Here is a 20,496-nt window from a genome sequence, read left to right on the forward strand (position 1 = left end):
AACTTGCACCTGACCCTGTTCACTCCCTGAAACTGTGTGCACCAAAGTACAAACTTTCCTCTGAGATTCTGTTTTCCTGTTGATTATCCAATCTAGCATTTTTTTTTCAAATTCCATTAACCAAGAAATTAAAATGTTTTGGCCTTATAATTATTGATCAATACTGGCATGGTTTAGCAGTGTTTTTTTATAGAAAAGATTGGAATTGCAATTATGATTTAGTTCATTAGGCTATTTGCTGTCCTTGACCACTTTTGATCCAGCAGTACTCAGTAGTACTGTTGGAAAGTACACCATTTTCTTTAAGTGCACACTGTCACGTAAGTATTATGAATGTTCCCTACATTTGCCCCTTAAGTGTAGTGTCATCCCTGTCACATAATCCAGGTAACTCCGCTACAGGCACATATCCATTGTTCCTTCCCGAGTCATGGCTCGTTTGGCGTGTGTACGTGCCGGCGCCCATGCACGCGACATTTCTGCATTTCTGCCACCACTTGGGGATGATCCTATGATTGACCTTGTGTTATGGACAACGGTTTGGACTTTAAGACTAGATGATCCCTTGATCCCATAATAAAAATTCCAACAAAAACTTCGTGACTCAAGACATGTAGATTTGTACAGCTATAGCCTGAGTACCAGCCTCCGTAGTGACTGCTGGCTCAAAAAAATTCGCTTTCTAGTTCATCCGACAGGTCTCTGCATCATAATTGATTGTATGGTTGATGTGAGAAATTTGCATAACTGCAAATTTTCTTCAGGTTCTCGTGTTTCAGACATCCGTTCATGATACAAGGTCAAGTTGGTTTAATTTGATTTGGTAGTCAAGTCGATTTAAACAGTTCAAATTTGCACCCACACTCAAATCGACTTGGCTTTTTGTGATCCTAGCTGCAACTCTTACTTCACCTGGCAGTACCTTGTATCAAGAAGGTTTAAAGGCACCCAGAGCATTTTATGAGACTTGAAAACTGGAAATATGCTAGTTGCTGTAATCTTTATGAAATTGACAATTAATGCCACTGTTTACCACATTTGCGTTCAGATTTCTTATCAAAAGTGCGCAAAAAACGGCACAAAAATAATCTACATGGTGATCTTTTAATTTCACGCGCCTACTGTAAATACTGTAGATACCATAGCCCTGTCCACCTCCGTCAAGACTTAGAAATGCAAAATTAAAAGATAAAAATGCAAATATTTGACGGACATGCAGTCACTCTGTCATTGGTCGAGCCGCTAATTGTGATGGACAGTCAGGATCAGTATATTAGGGCTTGGATTTTCTATCAGTTCTCACCTCACAACGACATCGTATCTTTGCTCCTTTAATGTCGATATGTAATTATGGTATAGTGTTATTGAAACTTACTATGTGTAGGAATGACTAGAAATTTGAGTTTTTTAATTCAAGTTTCAAGCCTCATAAAATGAAGCATCCAGGTGTGTCTTGTACAGCAGAACATGTTACATGTCAAAATCGTCCCCAAAACAAGGTTCTGATTGACAGCTATGCATCGGCTACATTGTTCATCTCTTTTGAATTCTGTCTTCTGTATTACTAAGTACCGCATGTAAGTGCGATATGTAGGCACGCTCATGTGATTAAGAAACATAGTAGACATTATTCACATAACATAAACATGAAGGGCATTTTTTATTGTCCCATTGTAGTTCACTGGGTCCATTGTGAGGGTCATCTAGGTACAATAGGTATGATAATTGGTAAACAATGAACAGGAGAAGATGCCACAATCCTTCTGAACTGTCAGTTGAGGACTTAATCAGCAATCCGCAGGGTCATTCCAGGACAAGGGCCGGAGAAGAAAGAAAGTTCATGCTGCTGACGATATATGTTTTGACACATATGTCACTGTACATGACTTTGCATCTCACATTTATTTCCAGCATAAAACTATGTGGATTTGCATGATATTTACGTTTTGAGGCCTAATACGGCCTTTGCGGTTAAAAATCCATTCTGGCTTTTTTTCTTGCCAAACCGCCTACCAAATCGTTTGTTTTTGACTTTTGACTATTAGGCTGTTCTACGCCGTTTCCAATGCAAATCTGACATTTTCCCAAAAAGAAATTTGGAGGTGAAAATTTCACCCAAAACCTATGTTTTAAGGCCCATTTCGACGTTTTGAGGCCTAATACGGCCTTTGTGGTTAAAAATCCATTTTGGCTTTTTTTCTCGCCAAACCGCTCCAAATTGTTTGTTTTTGATATATATTTACGTTTTTCCTGATGTGACATGACATGACATGTCAAAATTTGAGCTACAAAACAGACATGTACTTTTAGCTTTTGTGCTTGTTGGAGTCATTTGTGGTAAATAGGTGAAAAGCACTACAATCCCTGTCAGTCTGTTCTCTCTCAACCCTTTGTACTTCTGTGAGATATTTGCCCCATGACATAGTGCAGGTGTGCAGTTATGTAATAGTCAAGCTTTTGAGATATCAGGCATCAACTTGTTCTTAGTTCAGAGCTGATCTGTTGTCAGTAACAAACTGTACAAAAGATTATGGCATTTGTGGTAACCAAGGTTTTCTATCAAAGAGGTTAAAAAGAGACTTTGCACAACAATGTCAGCACATGGCATTTTAAGTACACCAGACCCTGAAGGTTACTGCTATCACAGAATAATGATAAGTCCCATTGCAGGTTACAAGAAAGAATCCTATTGTACTTCTCAATGGAAGATCTGACTCGAACCCATCGAGATCTGTTAGGATCTGAAGACTGCTATCAGTGTAAGTCATGTGTAAATCACATCTAATACCTTAAGTTTGCACTTCACCTAAAAGTCATCGCACTGTGAAGGTATTTCCGGCAGCTTACTTTGATGTTTTTGTCTGTTTCGACACCCGTGCGAGAGGCCAGTAAGTTGTATCAGTAAGATTTGTCTGTACTTTCGGAAGATGAACTTTGACTTAAGTCGTCTTAAGGTTTTGTTGCCCGTAAATCTCCTTGCTTCTAGGTGTTTCTGCACCTGATTTGTCCTCAGCTGAACTCTAGTACCTGTGGAGTCACAGGTGCAGTGGTCTGTGGCAGGTGGCCGCTGGCGAACTTGTGCGTGTGCAGAGGTGTTATATCACCTGGCGCATATTTCGTGTGTCATGTACATGTAACGTTACAAGATGTATGCCTATAAGCATGCAAGAAGTTTCAACCTATAGTAAAATGAGATGTAAGATATTATGTCAGTCGTAAAAGTTTTCAAAACACTTCCTACTAGGTGATTCAGTATTATGTAATGTGCTTTCTGGGTGTCAATTCCATCCATCTAAAGAAGACCTAACAACATTGAACTTTCTTCGTCTAACACCTGGCTAGAATAGCACCTGCTCCGAGATATTTGCATACTACTCTGACATGCCTTATCCAGGCTGACACATTCCTTAACTTGAAGATTGTCTTTAAGATCTAAGAAATTCAGCAATGACACTGTTGCGATGCTAAATACACCAAGCCCAGCATTGTAACATCTGTTGTGATGAAAAATGTTGATAAGGCAGATGCTATCGTTAGCATTACCTAAACCAGGTGTAACCGAGGACAGCCTTACATTCTGACACCCTTGACACCTGGTGTATTCCGTATCGCCCAAGGTACCGGTCCGACTGCGAGTCAGATTGGCTGAAGCTCAGAGGGCAAGATGACCCGCAGGAGAGCTGGGACCGAGGGTGATGCGGAATACACCGTGTTGTATTTTATTTATGTCATACACACCCGGGAAACACATTTCAATGTGAAATGCGCTAGAAGTTGAGAGACTTTTGTGTCCTCGAACAAAGAAATTGTAACAACATTGATTCCAACGTCCGAATCCAGTATTCAAATTTTCGACAGTGGTTACAACCGGCACACTCGAAGCGAGTTTGAATCGTTCAAATTGAACTAGGGAAGCCCTGCCTGGCCGTAGCGTATCAAAGGTTACTGCGGCTCAGAGATGATATAGATACACTAATATTCTAACACAGATACGTTCCGATACACCTAATAGTATGTTCTGACAACCCTATAACTGGTGTAACTCAGGGATGGGGGTCTATTACATGTTACTGTTGTACATATTCAGTGTATTCCAGGTTAGCTGTATACTGAGTGACTTCACACTAGCTCAGTAGTAATCATGCCATTGCCCAATGTATCTAGTTCTGACCAGTTGAGGCAGTTAAATCATCACGGAGCCTATCGGTCAGCTCAGATTAGAGGCATGGGGTTTGAAATTGTTCTGAATATTTGGCACTTTCAATGGAGCACGACAACGCATTCCTGAGTAATATGCATGTGATGCAATGTTTTATCTGATGGGAGTTTTGGTGACCCAAGTATGAACGTCGTTGGAGTTACGAAGATGAAGCCTTCTCTTGGTACCACCGAAATGTTGACAAAATTGCCAAAAGGGAGGTCAGGTGGGTTATCATCCATCAATGGAAATAGACAGTTGTTTTTGTCTGAAGCATCTTGGCAGGTGGTAAAGGTATGACCCTTTTGGTGTCTTCTATGTCATCATGACCAGACTGTCGTATATATTTCATGTTTTAACGACATGCTAATCAGATCCTTTCAAGATAACGTGTTAGCATGTGCTGTACACCTCCGTTGGGCTGAATAGTAAAGTTTGCAAAACTTCATAACCAGGATGATCGCCAAAATTATTACTTCAGAAGGAATGTAGAAATGCTTTCTACGGTGTACAAATTCCATAATTCAAATTAAGCTAAACAGAGTGTGACTGACGCTGCTGTCTGACATTTTGTTTTAGAATGATGAATGTCCTCTGTCCACATCTGTGGTCATCTTGACCTGATACAGTCATAAATTATAAGACTACACATTTTCAGTCTTTCTTAAGTTAAGAAGCAATCAGGGCAGGCAAAAATATAACAGACATCATACATGTAGATATTTTCTAATGACTCTCAAACGAAAGTCTTAAAATCATCTCATTTTCCGTTGTTTTAATTCTTGTTATCTAAGGGGGGAGGGCCTAAGGCTATTTCAGTTCTAAGCTGTTAACTGTCGCCATCCCTTTTGTTGTCGTTGTCTGTGCTGTGATGTAATATGGTTCAAATTGTCAACTTTCTCCCAAAATGATGATTGATCTTAAGTAGTCTTGAGAAAACATTTTTCTGTCAGGTCACTCGAGTTCATCTTTGATAACAATCTGTTGTGTCATCATGTGCACAGAACGTATACTGTATATAGTTACTAATGTGCACACAGCATCTGATGTACTACCATTGCATTTACTTCCTGGACATCGTGGTGTAAATGGGTACCTGACTTCGGTTGGGGAAGGTCGTATTGAGGTCACCTTGTGGCGCCGAACGGCAGCCGCCCAGACCCTTGCGACAGTTCCACAAAATGCAAGTGTGGATAAGAATGATATTATATATGTTGTGTATTGTGTGAAACCTGTAATACCCTGCATCAATAGGCTGCCATTGCGGGTAATTTCTGACCAATAAAAACCATAATTTTTATTATCTTGTCCAGCAACTACGCACAGTTTTTTCTGACGAGGGTTTGCACGGAGCATTTGCATGCACGCTTTACGCTAAATCCATAAGAACCCCCTATGTATTACGCTAAAATCAAGGAAAGCAATTATGCAAAATTTGGTCGCCTCGCTACGAATTACGTGACTAATATGGCTTTCTCTACGAATTATGGGAAATGAAAATAGGCTGCCTACGCCTTGTGGAAAAGAGCACGCAGGCATTATCTGATAGTTACCAGGTTTCTGCCGGCTTTTGAGCTCTGATTCTGTCCAAAATCCTGTCAGAAAACTGCACGTTGATGATGGATACAAACGAAAAAATCTGAATGATTCAAAGATTTTGAAAGACTGCTTTTTATAGGCAACAAATAATAGTCCAATACACAAAGTCATGCAGATGCATTCAAGCACTATAAGATACCAGCTATACAGCTAAACTGAAACAGATCAGTCATATTCGTACAGGATCATTCAGAAATATTTTCTGGATACTGTTATCCACCTTCTTTTGATCTCCTGAACACCTGTTAATCTCCTGAACACCTGGTTACCTTTAATTTGACTTGAGACTTGACTTTGGAGCAATCTTTTTCGACCCCTCTTTATTCCAAAAGAAAATGCTTCCGAACCAAATAGAGCGTCCATTACCTGCGTCATTATTTCTGAGGTGTTGTTGACTTTCGCATTATTGCAGTCCCTATTAATCAAGCAAAGGATGCAAAGGGTCAAATTAAATCAATAGGAGACGCGGTCCGAGATTGATCTTGGGTGATCAAATTGGCCACTTAGGATCAGTCCTACTGGTTGCCCTTGGTTACATGTCTCCATGGGTACAAAGGGCTGAGCGATAAGCTTGGACTGGTCAGGCTACCACCCAGCAATGCACACAAACATTGTGGTCTCTACATTCACAGTTTAACAGTTGGGTTCAGGCGCCTCCAACTGACCAGTCTAACTCGTCTAGACCTTTCAGCCTAGTGGTTAAGGCGTGCGGCCTGTCATCTGGCTGCCCGGTTTCGGTGCGGGTTCGAATCCCAGGGCCCAGGAGATTGCTCTACTTGAATTTTTGTTTCACTGGTTCCCACACCAACCCTGTGAGCCTGGCAAAATGTGCCGCACAAGGATATCGAACTCGGAGATTCAAGGACGAATCTTAAAAACAAAAGGGGGAGTAGTGTAACAGTGGGGTTCAAGCACCTCCAACTGACCAGTCTATTGAACTGGTTTAGACCTTTTAGCCTAGTGGTTAAAGCGTGTGGCCTGTGATCTGGCTGCCCGGTTTCAGCGCGGGTTCTAATCCCGGGGGCCTGGAGACTGATCTACTCGCTTCTTTGTTTCAACAGAAAAGATATTCATGTCTCCTTTATCATTTTCACATTTTGGAACTTGCAATGAAAGAAGACTTCAACTTCGATTACCCCCAAATAACCCCGCAAGGGGCAAAGTAGGGGGGGAGGAGGTCCCAGGCTACGGCGGGCAGGCGTCCAGCCTGGCGTGGTATGACTCAACGGTGGGAGCCGTAACAACCGCGCCAGGCAGGGCGTTCCACTCGGGGATTGTGCGGGGGAAGAATGATGTTTGAGTCTGTCCGGGCGTTAAGTGGTTGAAATTTGAGCGTGTGGCTCCCCCGGGTGCGCCCCTGAGCTGGTTTCAGTAGACTATCTGTGTTAATATTGATGTAGTTATTGACTAGCTTATAGAAAAAGGTGAGGCGGGCGTTCCTCCTCCTTAAAGTGTTATATTATAGATATGATTATATATAATACAGAACTTTTGTATGATATCATATTTTTATTTATCATTATCATAGCAATTAATGAAAGTTTTGCATGTATAGAGGAAAACGAATTTAATTAACTTGAAAGAGGTTCTCCTAACAAATCAATAATTTTGTTCTAAATTACAACAAAGTTCCTTGATATGATGTTGAAACTAAGGTCTTCACTATACTATTTGGTTCTATTTTGAACAAGGTCTCATGGTTTTGTATTCTGTATTGCTTTTTATATGCAAAGTAGGAGGCAAAGGATAACAACAACAGATCATATTGTTCATACTGCAAAACTTTATTCCCAAAAGTCCTGCAAAAGAATTCACACACTTCACAAAGTTCCTTTTTGCACGATATACAGAATTCAATAAAAGCACAAAATGCCAGCATATCTCATATGTAACCAAAACAACAAAACTCCACTACACACAAACTTGGCAGAACCCAAGAAGCTAAACAAAGAATTGCGATCATCTCTCTACCCCTACACAACAGAGAACATCACACAATGTGGTATTAGGCCATGTAGCCAATGCAGATAATAAGTTAGTATAAATCTCTGATTGTAAAATAGACACTGCACGGAAAATGCAATACATTTCCATGGTAATAGTAGCCATGGTAACAAAACAAAGTGCTTAATATACATCCATAAGAATCCTCGCACACCCCCATAATATCACCCTGTGTTTCTATAATATTAAGGCACTATGGATGATTGGGTGTGTCCTGGATACCAGACTGAGTGTGAATGGCTGGGAGTTTCCTTCGTTTGCTCAGCAGGATTGTCCGTGCTTACAATGCACATCTGCCAAACGTCGTTTCGTTCCCAGTTCTCAGCGACTGGCTGGATTTGCAGGTTTGCATAAGGCCCAACAAAGGGACGGGGTTAATGTCCAAGTATGCGGCATGGTAAACAGTAAGGTATACGCCTTACTTGCATGACATGGCAAATAGTCAGGTGTATGCCCTGCCAGCATACTTTCCCCCATCCTTCAACGCTCTGGAAACAGCTACGCTGGCGTAAAAACACGTCCAAACAAACCTATCCTGAGTAAACACGGACGGGCAAACTGCCATGGGGTGCCGCTGGTGGTATTGACAGTTTAATTTATCGGAAAACTGCCTGCACGCAAAGTGTGGACATGATTCACAATAGGGCCCGCAAATATTTGACGTTACATGTCGACTTGAAAGCACTTTTACATGTCAACCCTCTCCCACTAAAGGACTAGTGCCAATAGTTACATATCATTTAACACCTCCAAGCACTGACTAACCTGTACCTTGAGCATCAGCAGATAATATAGAAAAATATATACTCATAAAATATGTTGGATATTTCTCCATTTGGAGTGTTCTCATATACATATAATGCATGTTATTCAACTTTATAAGACACACAAGCTGCATGTGCGATACATATAATATATCTTGGATCGAGAACTGATTGCGGGCCTAAATAAAATAATAAAACATCTCATGTACATAATATTCATAACATAACTGATAGTTAATTCTGGTTGAAATGTGTACTAGGTGAAAAGATAGGTTTTGACATCCATCATAACTTGACCTTTTTCCTTTGTGTAAACAGAGCACCCTGTTTTGGACATCGATTCCATGTAAAAAAGGGGTCACTCCGTGAGACCATGTGCTTTGTTTTCTGAATAATTGATTCGCAAGCCTTTGTTGGGGACGAATTCCAAGAAGGCAAGTGTGTCAAGTGATAAATGATTGCAGAAAATGCTCATAAATCTGTAAAATACACATTTCTTTTGGTTTGGTTTTAAAGATGAAGTCTTCCATCAATGAGTGTCTGTTGCCACAATTTCTAAAAGAGTGTGCGGCAGTATTGTATAATAGAATTGATTTGACTTCTCTAGAATGATATTCTTGTTTTTAAGTCCAATTTTGCAGACAATATATATCCAACCCTTGTCTTGTTATGAGTGAATACCAAAGTAGATGTTCCTTTTCGTACATATTTCCTTTCAACCTAATTGATATTAAATAATAAATGACTTTGATTTGTTGTATATACGATAGTATTCTCTGATGGACGGAACTTGATACTACCGAAACTAAATCAACAATAACAGAAAAATCAGATGGACGGATTTAGTAAGCTGGTCGAATGACCATGGACGGAGTAGATTTACTAACAACAAAGTCTTCACAAAAATGGATCATAAAAGGTGCAGAACTGGTTTATGATTGGATTTTGAGAAGTCGCCATCCCAAAATGTTTGATCTACATAACGATGCTGGAAACGTATATAAATCATAGAATGATGAACTGACTTAAGTGCACAGCTTGTGTCAAACACACCCTTCACCCTTAAATTTTGGCTTACTCTGTTAGCTTTGTTTTTTTTCAGTGGACGGAATTGGATTGAGATTACATCACCACAATGGATCTTGATGCCATGGAGAAACATCCACACGACATATTAATAACTATAGTTACAAAATTCCACTGTCCCGAGGTGTATACAAAAGAGACCGAACACGACGCATCACAGGCCCCACCCTGCATTACAACCCAGGCTCAGTTTTGATCCAGGAAAGATCATCTGGGCCCAGATCATCTAGAGATTCGAACAGGTGGTTCATGTCTACAATAGAGTCCAACTCGCTAGCCTCTTCCCAGGGGTGGCGGTAACCCTCGGAGGAGGGTGGGGAGGGCGGTAGGTTAGTGTTCAAAATGTTACTGGTGGATTCGTTCAGGTGGGATGGCTCCGACAAGACTTGGTCGATCGGCAGCCACTCGGGTGGCGGAGGAATGGAGATGCCGCGAATCGTGAGATCCAGAGGGTCGTCGTTAAAGATGTCGCTGTCAACCGATGACGACGTTTCTGTTAGGAGGGGGCTGTGTGATCTACTCAGGGCACAGCCGGAGCCCAGAAGGTCCTCGGTTTTAACTTTGATACCATCTACTGTGATCTCGTCATTCAGAATAGCGTTCCAGTTCAAGTCCCCCTTCAGCGACCCGAGGTTAGGGTCATCGGGAGGGACGATGAAAGAGTTCTGGTTGCCGTTGTGTTTCTGGGCGGTGCGCTTGGGCACGGCCTGCTTTCTTCTGTTGTTGCATGACTTTGCTTCGGGTTCTTCTTTCTTTATCTTCTTGGTGGGCGGGTAGGAGTCCAGAGTGCTGGACGGCCTGCGCTTCTTCAGGGTACCGTTGACGATCATGTCGGCGTGCTGGGGGTCGATCTTCCAGAAGCCGCCTTTGCCAGGCTCATTCTTACTGCGGGGCACCTTGGTGAAGCACTTGTTGAGAGACAGGTTGTGACGGATGGAGTTCTGTAACAACAAAGTAGAGTTGTCGTTACAACAGTGTTTGCTGTTGTTTGAAATTTCTTTGCAATAGCAACTTATTGATATATATTATAATGCACAATATTATTCCAAGCATTTCATTTTTATTCATTTACCCAGGGACAACATAGTTCCGTGTTGTTTAATGACACATTTCATGTCAATGTGTGGAGAACTGTCGTGCAAGAAGCAAATCAGTAATGACAGTTTTATGTTTACATCAATTATTTCACCACGGACATGCAACATATCAAAATTACTGACAGTTCCCTTTCAGTCCATGCATTCCACCACAGTCGCTACACAGAATATCTCCATCACTCATTGTTCTACTCTACCATCTCTGTCACCGGTTGTCCAAAACTATTGTTTGTTGATGGATTAATAATTGAAATTGCCTATCTTACAGTATGGTGGGGATTATGAGAATCGTGTATGATTGGCATGTTGTGCTACATAAATTTCCGTTCCTGGATGAATAATTTAGTGGATAAGGTCATCAGCATTATCCTGAGTCGTTAATAACATTGTTAGACATATTGTCCTTGTGATTGATCATGCTTTGTCTTTGTTTGGCACCGTTGTCAGAAATGAAACAAAGTTTTCATTTCTTATATCTAAGGACAATGTCTTAAACAGACTGATACCATTGATGAGGTATTCAAGAACGTTTAGGCATGTTATGGGAACAAGGTTGTGTATCGTTCACTTGCAAGAAGTGTGAAAGGTATTTCGATTTAAAAGATTTCACAGGTATTTATGAACATATTGTGTTTCGCTGTCACTCTCTCACTAGGCAGGGCCCCACGTGAACAGGCCTGGGGGTAACCCAATTACTCAATCAAATAAACTTTCCTGTTCGACTCTACTGCTCCTGATCAACCGGAACAACTGAAGAGGTTTCTTGAATTACTCGCTGTCCCTTGTGTAATTTTTTCCTCCATTGTTCAACGTAGGGAAGGATTACCACCATGCATTTCTTACAGTCACTTGGGATTAATTTTTGTCTCTACAACAAAAGGTTCAATTTTGTGTACTCGGTTTTTTGTGAACATGTTTATAACAGTGAGCTGTGACAACAGTGTTTTGGGAAATGGATTCTTTTGAAGGTCAAGAGCTGATGAATATTCTTATGTAAGTGTTAGTCACTACGCAAGTGATGACTCCCTCCTTCCATACTTGTAGCCACATACCAGCACTTCCCTTGTTAAACTGTTCTGTGCATTTATCTTGACATATTGAGGGCTGGAAGGGGCTCATGAAACAGGTGTTCTACACCGTTCATTACCTTAGCAACTTTATTAAGCTTTCGTTCTTCGTTGCATTGATGTTTATTTACCCAATCTGCCCAAAGGTTGAAATTACGAAAGTGAACTGATTTTGGCATCCCTGTTTGATTTTAAATATAAGAATGTGAGCCTTTCGTTAATTTATCTCATTATAGTTTGATATATTTGAGTGTACATTTCTTTCTCTTTCAGAAACGTTAGGCCGTCCAATATTTTGTCTCTTACAATTAAAGCCATATCGTTGACAGACTGATTTACTTGAGATGCCAAAAATGCAGGCAAGAGTCACTTTGCATGTGACTTAAAGAAATCAAATATCATACAGCTATAGGACACAATACCTACATCAAGGTAGAAGTCCCTTAAAAGGGTGTCGTCGCTGTATCATATATATTGAGTGCAAATAGAAAACCCAAAACACTGTGACATAACACCTGACTATGTGACATAATGCCGCCTTGTTGATGGCTTGCACCACGCCAAGCGTCGGTCCCGATATTCTAGACGACCTGCTAACTTTCAGCCCTCGGGGTAGAATTCCTCATGATTCTTTTGTTCATTGGATACCCGAACCTCCGTCATCAAACATGGCGTGCCTTCTGCAGGGCGTACCAAGGAAGAAAATCTCCCACTATTATAGCATTGTGGGAAGGACATTTACGCGTTACTTAATGAGATTACAACCTGAAGCCTTTCATCGATGTTTGCCTCAAGATTTGCGACATGCTTAGTATAAATTTGTCATGGGAAAAGTCAACGTTCTTCTTAAAAGTATTAGCGACGAGGCTTACGAATTGTTTGGGTGGGGGTAACATGATACGAGGTCTTTTACTTATCCTTAAAACCCAGAATTTCGGATATGGAGACGTAAAAGTGGATTTTCTTCGTGGAGAGCTTTCTCCTTTCGGGACTGCAAACACAGGAAAAGGCTGTTCAAACAGAAGAAATTAGTAACATTTTTGCCTTGGGCGCACCGCGAAAGGAAAATACGTTGAGTTAAAAAAAGAAACACGCCTGACGTCGGAAGGTTTCCACTTTGAGCGGTGCATCCGGCCGCCACTTCATAGTCACTATGTGTGACCCGTGCCTTAAGAACCCCAATGACTCAACCTATAAAAACCCGGCGTCCGCCTTTCACTTGTGTGTCCACTGCACATTTAGCAACTGTCTGCAAAGAAAACTGGGTATTGAGGTCCTGTGCCGATCCCGTATTGTCCCGACTTGATGCAGAACGCGGGTCTTCACGGTCCTTTTCAAGCAGACCACTTTGTGTTGTCCTTCACAACAAAGGGGTAATCTTAGCAAATATTTTCTCTAATTTAGTTCATTAGACGGCATGTCGTCCTACTGATGACGTGGTCTGGTGTTCAACACACTATTAAACATATTACACTTTTCAAACAGTTTTTATTTGTACTGCAGCATTGTGTTGGTTTTTGGACCTTTCTTAAGTGTTCACTTCTATTGGTCCTCAATGACGAATCGGTAGACATTCAAGGGACCAAGAAGGGTGAAAACATGTCTGACGACCTAGTGTTGTAGATGAATCTTTGAATAAGGGACTCTAGTCAAAGCGCTGGAATTCAATAATGACATACGCGCGGCGAAAGATGCAACCAAAGGATGTCGGATGCAGCTAGCTGGTGGACACGCCTGTTGGTGGTGCATAGTTGTCTTGAAATCTACAGCATTACCATAATTGCTTGAAAACCAGTCGGGCATCTCGGTGATGACAGGGGTTATGTCGTGCGTCGTTTTGCATGACTGTGGTTTCTGACGTCCGTAGACGGAAGTTTTCCCAAGGGAGGAAGCGTTGAACTCGTCTGACCAGAATTGCAGGATTTACGGTGGGAGCGTCAGTCCCCTCGAGAGTATTGTAAACGAGCTACCTGCGTCATCAAATTACTTATTAATTAGGTAGAAGAGACCTCCTTCACACGACATCGACATAATCTCAAACAGTTTAGTTAAATTGGAACATGTGCATGGCGCTATGACATTAGATAATTCTTATGTGTGTTTTTGCTCATGAATACGATGCTAAAACCAACTGAGACGTTGACGCCGATCTAAAAGTTCCATTTAAAAATCTGGGGCACTACTAATAGTTTGCCTGCAGGCATACACACCCAGATTTTGCAAACGTCGTTTGAGTTGATTTTTGAATATGTGTAACCAGTGCCTCCAAACTTCACTGAAAAGCAATACGGTTGTGTCAATCAGAACATATAAGCTGTTGCAGATTTACAAGAGTTTTGGAGGAAGGTTAGAGGCATGACACGATGTAATGAGTGTTAATCTCATAATTAATAAGATATAATGTTGCGGTTAATTCGCTGGAGGGCCCTGTCAAGACGTTTGTAGTACGTGGGTGGATAGATGTGCGTCAAGCCACGCTACCACAATGTAAACTGGACATTCTACAAACATTGATATCACACAGACGCCCGCTTTACGATAACTCTTTGTAGACACAATGTCAGACAAGTGTTTTGAGATTTGCTGCGTCATTGTGGGATGCTTTTCAGAATTACGCTATTTGTAACAATGCAATCACGTTGTCTTGTGCCGGTCATTACTACGAATAATCTTTTAGTTCGCTTTATGAATACTAGTATGCAAATGTTTATCTTAATAAAAGTTGTCTGACAGTAGCAAGCACGGCTGTCTGGACATCCTATGATTATTCTGAAGACAACCTGATCCTGTGACGACATTTTCAATGGCCTCAAACAGAAAAGCAATCATTTCCTCAATTTAGTGAGTATACAAATCATTCGACCAGATGTCGAGAAATTGTTGACGGTCTTTGAATATCCGTGTGATTTTGTTACTTGCACATTCACACACTTAATTTTGCGATTTTCAAAGAAAGAAAGGGTTGCATTGCTGTGTTTTTAACAACAAGAAGCTTGTAATTAATGTTGGCAAAGGATGAATTTGTTTATGTACCTCATGCAATATATTGTCTAATTTTGTTTTCTCATCTAATAGTAGCATAATTTATATTTAAAGTTCCTATGCCTAAGTTGAGGGCGTGAACTGGGGAATCGTACGTACGTCACAAACAGGTGTCACAAATAAGGCTGATGATAGATAAGTGGTGAGGAACTCCGCAAGATTGTCTTCAAAACAATACAATGATTGCTTGTGTTATCATTGGCTTCCTTTACTTGACGTCACAACGCGGTTGGAGTTGTAGTCGACGGATACCGCGTGCTTTCCTTCTGCGTGCTTTGAATAATTTACTCACAACAGTCCAACAACCAACCATATGTCAACATGCGAGAGTGTGAACACAACTTAAAAATAACAGGGACTTTTTAAAAATCGCGAACATTTTTGAGGTTTTTAGGCCAATGTTTTAACACACACTCTTACGTAGGTTTATACAATAACGTCCTCCCAGTGTATTTATAAGTACAGACTTAACAGCAAATGGTCTGTTTGCTGGTTGTTTCCACTACGTAAAGGCCCACAGTTCGTGTGACCTACGGTACCACCTGGTAGCATAAGCTCAGGCTCTGGAAAGTTCCCGGACAGGTGTGTGTGACGTGGGGGCCCATGGGAGGGTTGTTCCAGCCCAGTCGTAACAATGTATACCCATGTGAGCAATATTGTCGGGTCGGAAAAGGTCGAAGCCATTTTTGTTATTTAACATTTATGATGGTATTTAAACTTCGTAATACACGTTAATTAAGGTGTGGCGTTTGCTCTATTGTAGATAAGTTCTGAGGTAGAGTATGCACGTTTTCTAACTATCGAAGTCTTGATCTGCCGTTATCAATTTTAATTTGCACTGGCGCCCGGAGTCAAAAGAAAAATCACGATTCTCGAGATCGTTAGCTTCCGTCCCTTGATAAGGTGACACCTTTGACAGGTGAGTTTGCCCCCTAGTATGGTACTACGTGATTTGTAGCCTCGCATTCTGCATCCGTTCGTGTGAAACGAACCGCGGAATTTCACCCCGGCATTCTTCAATCCAGCCGGGTTGCCGACGTCGAAAAAGCGACAATGGGACGGTCATAATTTGTTTTCTGAAGGATCATGTTCACCGCGACCCTTTCACAACGTAATAGATGTGACCCTGGCTAACTGGGCACAAGTCATAACACGTCCGTCTTGCCATACGTGCTACATCATACTTCATTAATTGACACATTAAGACCATCTACTGTCTCTACGTGCAATCTTACACGAGTCCTCAGATGTCCTAAATCCGGACACCCTTAGAACCGATACGCGAGGTTTAAATCAGGGTTTGAAACGTTACACCGGCACAGGTGAATACGGCGGCATATTTACTTTACCATGAAAATAGAACGCGGCCAATATTGCCCGACGGCCTTTGTATAGGGCTAATTTTACAGCGCTCTTTCAGCGCATTTTTTTCACGCTCTATCGACGCATTTTTTGCACGCTTTTTAGCTTTTGGTTGCTTGTAATTCCGCTAAGAGGACAAGAAAACAGCAGGTAGAAGGAGATATGTCATCGTGTGATGAAAAGCGTTCGTGCTTTGGATGGTTTAGGAGGGTTGTTGCCGAACAAAGGGCAGGAGCTAAAGTTACAGCGTTTGCAGCGCGTGTTGACTCAAAGGTTGAATGGAGGGGTGGCCCGGGGAGGGAGGTCACCTGTCAACCCAGGGCCTTACAGATTATTAAAGACGCTTCCTGCCTTTTATTGAATATTTTATGATACCCTTTGTACAGGTTTCATATTGCTCGATGAAGGGGGGGACCACGCATGTCGCATTATGGTGGGAACATTCAAGAAAACGGGTCGAACCTATTCATATTTAACCCCGCTTCACTACTGGTGTAGAATTCCAAACCTTTGTTTCCATTGACCGAGTCTACTAGCGTGGCCCCAGAAAGCTCTATGTACTCTTATCTCTCACGTTTTGCTGCCCAAAGTGCCAATCAATGTTCGACACCACTTCTTATCTAGAATCCACCACCAGTGCGATGATTACACGGGGCATGTTTGAGTCGTTGCTTTTCTAGCGTTCAAAAATGTGCATGGCGACCCGCCCCCTTTTCCTACGTACTGACCCTAGCGCTGTGCTTGTTTGACCTCTGTCGCGACAAACGTCAGAGTTACAGCTGTCCTACACTCAACTTCCTTGTCAAGCTGTAAGCAAACCTTCATAGGTGCGACGTTACTACAACTTGTTTTGTGAAACCACGCCAACCTCGTGGAATTGGTTAGGAATTGGTCGGAGTGTTATCGGCGGGAGGCGGGGCCGACAAGGACACCTGTCGCCGGACCTCGCGTATCCCGCCCGGCTATTAATGGACGGCGAACCACGCTACTATTGACACAGCAGGTGAATCAAAGAAAGAAGCAAACATTACCGAGTCTTACGTAATACCCACCTATTCGTGTGTTTTTCCAACATCCCGGTAATATTCATATTTCGCTGGTAATTTGAGTAGAGCGGAGAGTGTTTTAGAAAGGGTTATATTTTGTACACACCATTCAGACCACCCACTACACACTGGTGTATAAGTACTCACCTGCCAGCTGGGTTCGGCCATCTCGTAGTACTTGAAGTTGGTCTTGATCCATTTATAGATGTCAGACAGTGTGATCTTGCTCTTCTTGGTCTCCTTCATGGCCATACAGATGAGGGTTGCGTACGAGTAGGGAGGTTTGACGTACGGGTTTGTCTTGTAGTCTATCTTGTCGATGCTCTCCGGTGTCCCGATGGGAGGGCCGGCCGGTGCGTACAGCGTCGCCGTGTGTTCCTCCTTGACGCGGACGTGCTGGGACGCGTTACCGGAGACGGCGGCGGGCTGAGCCTGCGTCTGCCGCTTAGAGCCGTCGTCCGCCGGCTTGGGACTGCTGGGCGGCGTGGGGATCTTCATGATGTTCAGATTCTGGAGCCACGACAGACTTGTCAAGCTGTCGTCCAGGTTTTGAGTGTCCGGGTTCTGAGAGTCCGCCTGTGGATTTTGCGCCATCCAGTTTTGTTTGAACTTATCCGCTATAACTTTAGTCCGAGAGTTAGCTGTAGTACTTACAGCAGTTTTACTGGACGCTACTGGACTTCCCTGACTTTGCCCGATCATGGTTTACAGTTGTCTGTAGCAGACGACAGTCCGTGGTCGATCTGGAGTGGCGACACCGGTCCGGTTAGTGTCGGAATGCGCCCCGCTAGCTCGCGTGATACGCTGCCACAGGAGGTAATTGAATTATTGCGTGTAATAGTCTGCCAAATCCGTCCCGGAACAAGTGACTTCTCTTCCCGAAGTGGTTTTCTTAAGTCCGTGCTAAGCGGTGCTGGTCTTACAAGTCGCTGTCTCTACAGCTGGATGACAGATATTCTGTAGATCACTAGTGCTTGGCCCATCTCATACCGGAACAGAGTACGGAGTTTGTAAAATGCTGTTCTTCGAACGGAAAACAGTTCTAAAATCCGGAAGGAAAGTTGTTCTTACGTTTGTTCGCCCTTGGTACACTCGCTGCCACCTGTCACCCAAATTTTCCGGACGCCGGAAAAGTTGTCAGACCAGAGAAACTCGGATCAAAACACCACGAGATCCGCAACGCGTGGCTTTATTCTCACAGAATGAACCCGTAGACCCTACTAGTCTAATATATTCCAATGGCCGCGGGGCTAGCAACTGCATAAATAAATATCAACAGCGGTAACCGCGCGCCCATTGGTCCACAAACAACCACCTGTTGCTAGTGACCTATGATAATATCCTTTGTTCTCGCTTGCGCGCGATTGGTCGATGGCCGGGCTAGCGCATTCGCCAAAACGGCGGGGGTGACATTTACGGAGGGACAGAATGCCATTCAAATTAATTAATGTAAAATCACTACGCATTACAAATTTTCTGATTTTATTTCGTTAAAGATGTTAATATGCTGAGGGTGTTAATATACCAAGTTTATTGTCCGCAACTCTTCTTGCCAGTTGTGGTTAAAAAATAAGGTTTGTTTTTGCTTGTTTGTGTCCACCCCGTTACCTCACCCATCATGCACTGGTCCTAGCGTCTCTTGAATGGGTATTCCCGCCACTGGGGGGTTTAAATTCGTGCCAAAACATCTACCGGCGTGGGCGAGTACTGCAGGTGTCAAGTAGCGGTCCCTGGTGAGCCAAGGTGTTTTGGTTTGTTTACTTCCGAGTTACGACGAAGCTGAGATTCGCGTGGGATTGACTTTGTGGGGACTTTGTGGTTTACGTGATTGCGTCACTCACCGCAACATGAAATAAACAGATTCCACTCAAAAACAATTAACCCAACGTAGTAATGATTATCGCGTTGAAATTGTCTTAGATTTCTTGTCGGTCTTACGAACGGCACTCTGGTAAAACCAACGCCAATAGAAAGTAGTGCAATACCTGTAAAATGATGGGTTCACACTATGTTTTTTTTTGTTGTTGTAATAAATTTCCGAACTTGCAGGGCAGCTGTCAACACTGGCGAAGCTTCGTGGTTCTAGAACATACGCTCATGAATATACTCAGAAAACTTCGCCATATTGATATTACCTGTATCTTCATTTATAATATGTAAGAAAAAAGGTGAACTAACAAGACGATATTTTCGTTCAACTTTGAAAATACATTTAACTGCATTTGCTGTATGGATATATTGACAACGCTACATTGTCGTATTTTTTTCCTAACATATCAAATTAACTTCTCGATATACATGTACAACCAAATCATTAAGTACAAAATCGTCCATGTCAATGATAGATTCACATAGTAATATGTATACACATAATACAGTCTTAATGACAGATTTGTGTTGGGTCTGATGTGGATATGCATATAATATATGTATATGCGTAATGTTTTTCATGTCGTCAGTGTACTATCTACGGACGTTACGTGTACTTGTACGCCTACAGCCTACCGTTGCCATGCGTGGACACACTATTTGAAAAGAAGAAAAATAAACTGTATGAAATAAGATATATCGTGGGTGCCTTCTCTTTGAGTGGATGAAAAACATCCATTGACTTGACAGTGTTTTCATGACTCGCCTAGCGGCGGTAATGAAACTGCAGCGCAGGTGGACTGTTATGGTTTGTTTACCGTGGGGGTAACATACCTTGGGAAAATATGTGGTTTCGGGTTTCGTGGACGATTTTGGATGTGTCAGTGTAAGTTAGAGCCCTATTAGACTAAACACTGAGAAAGATTCGCAAACAATGCTTAGGGAGTCGCATTATGATATAGTTTTTGACAGACTTGCATGACGAGGAAGTCTAATAAGTCGTCTGTTTTTCCTCAGCCTGAACCGCACGCACGTATAGAATGTCTGATTCTGAGTTGTCACGTAAGATATACATAACGGCTTAGACTGTATTTACCATGTGTATTGTGTGATATTTCTGTTGTCGATGATAGAATAACCGCATATACGTCGAAAACGGACGTAGCGGAGTTGTCAATGAATGTAAACCTGGTAAGAAGCCTGGAATGATTTGAAACATTAGCGTGGCAAGCCGAAATAGGATAGGACTTCCATTCATTCGCATTACCCCTTCTATAGAAGACTATAGTCATGCCCAACTCCCCTAATGTTGAATGTAACTATCGCTGTTATTGGTCGCCTGGTGACGTCCCGATACGCTTA

General features: G+C 42.2%; 1 protein-coding gene across 1 annotated transcript; it reads right to left on the reverse strand.

Annotated features, from left to right (window-relative positions):
* Positions 1 to 7,560: 7,560 nt before the first annotated feature.
* LOC136439952 (forkhead box protein J1-B-like) lies at positions 7,561 to 18,472 on the reverse strand. Its single transcript, XM_066435643.1, has 2 exons — positions 17,413 to 18,472; positions 7,561 to 10,592 (listed from the first exon to the last, which is right to left on the reverse strand). The coding sequence occupies exons 1-2, from the start codon at positions 17,965 to 17,967 to the stop codon at positions 9,825 to 9,827; spliced, it is 1,323 nt and encodes a 440-aa protein (XP_066291740.1). The 5' UTR covers positions 17,968 to 18,472; the 3' UTR covers positions 7,561 to 9,824.
* Between the last annotated feature and the right edge of the window lie 2,024 nt (positions 18,473 to 20,496).

This window comes from Branchiostoma lanceolatum, chromosome 8, assembly GCF_035083965.1.
Source record: "Branchiostoma lanceolatum isolate klBraLanc5 chromosome 8, klBraLanc5.hap2, whole genome shotgun sequence".
NCBI classification, from domain to species: Eukaryota; Metazoa; Chordata; class Leptocardii; order Amphioxiformes; family Branchiostomatidae; genus Branchiostoma; species Branchiostoma lanceolatum.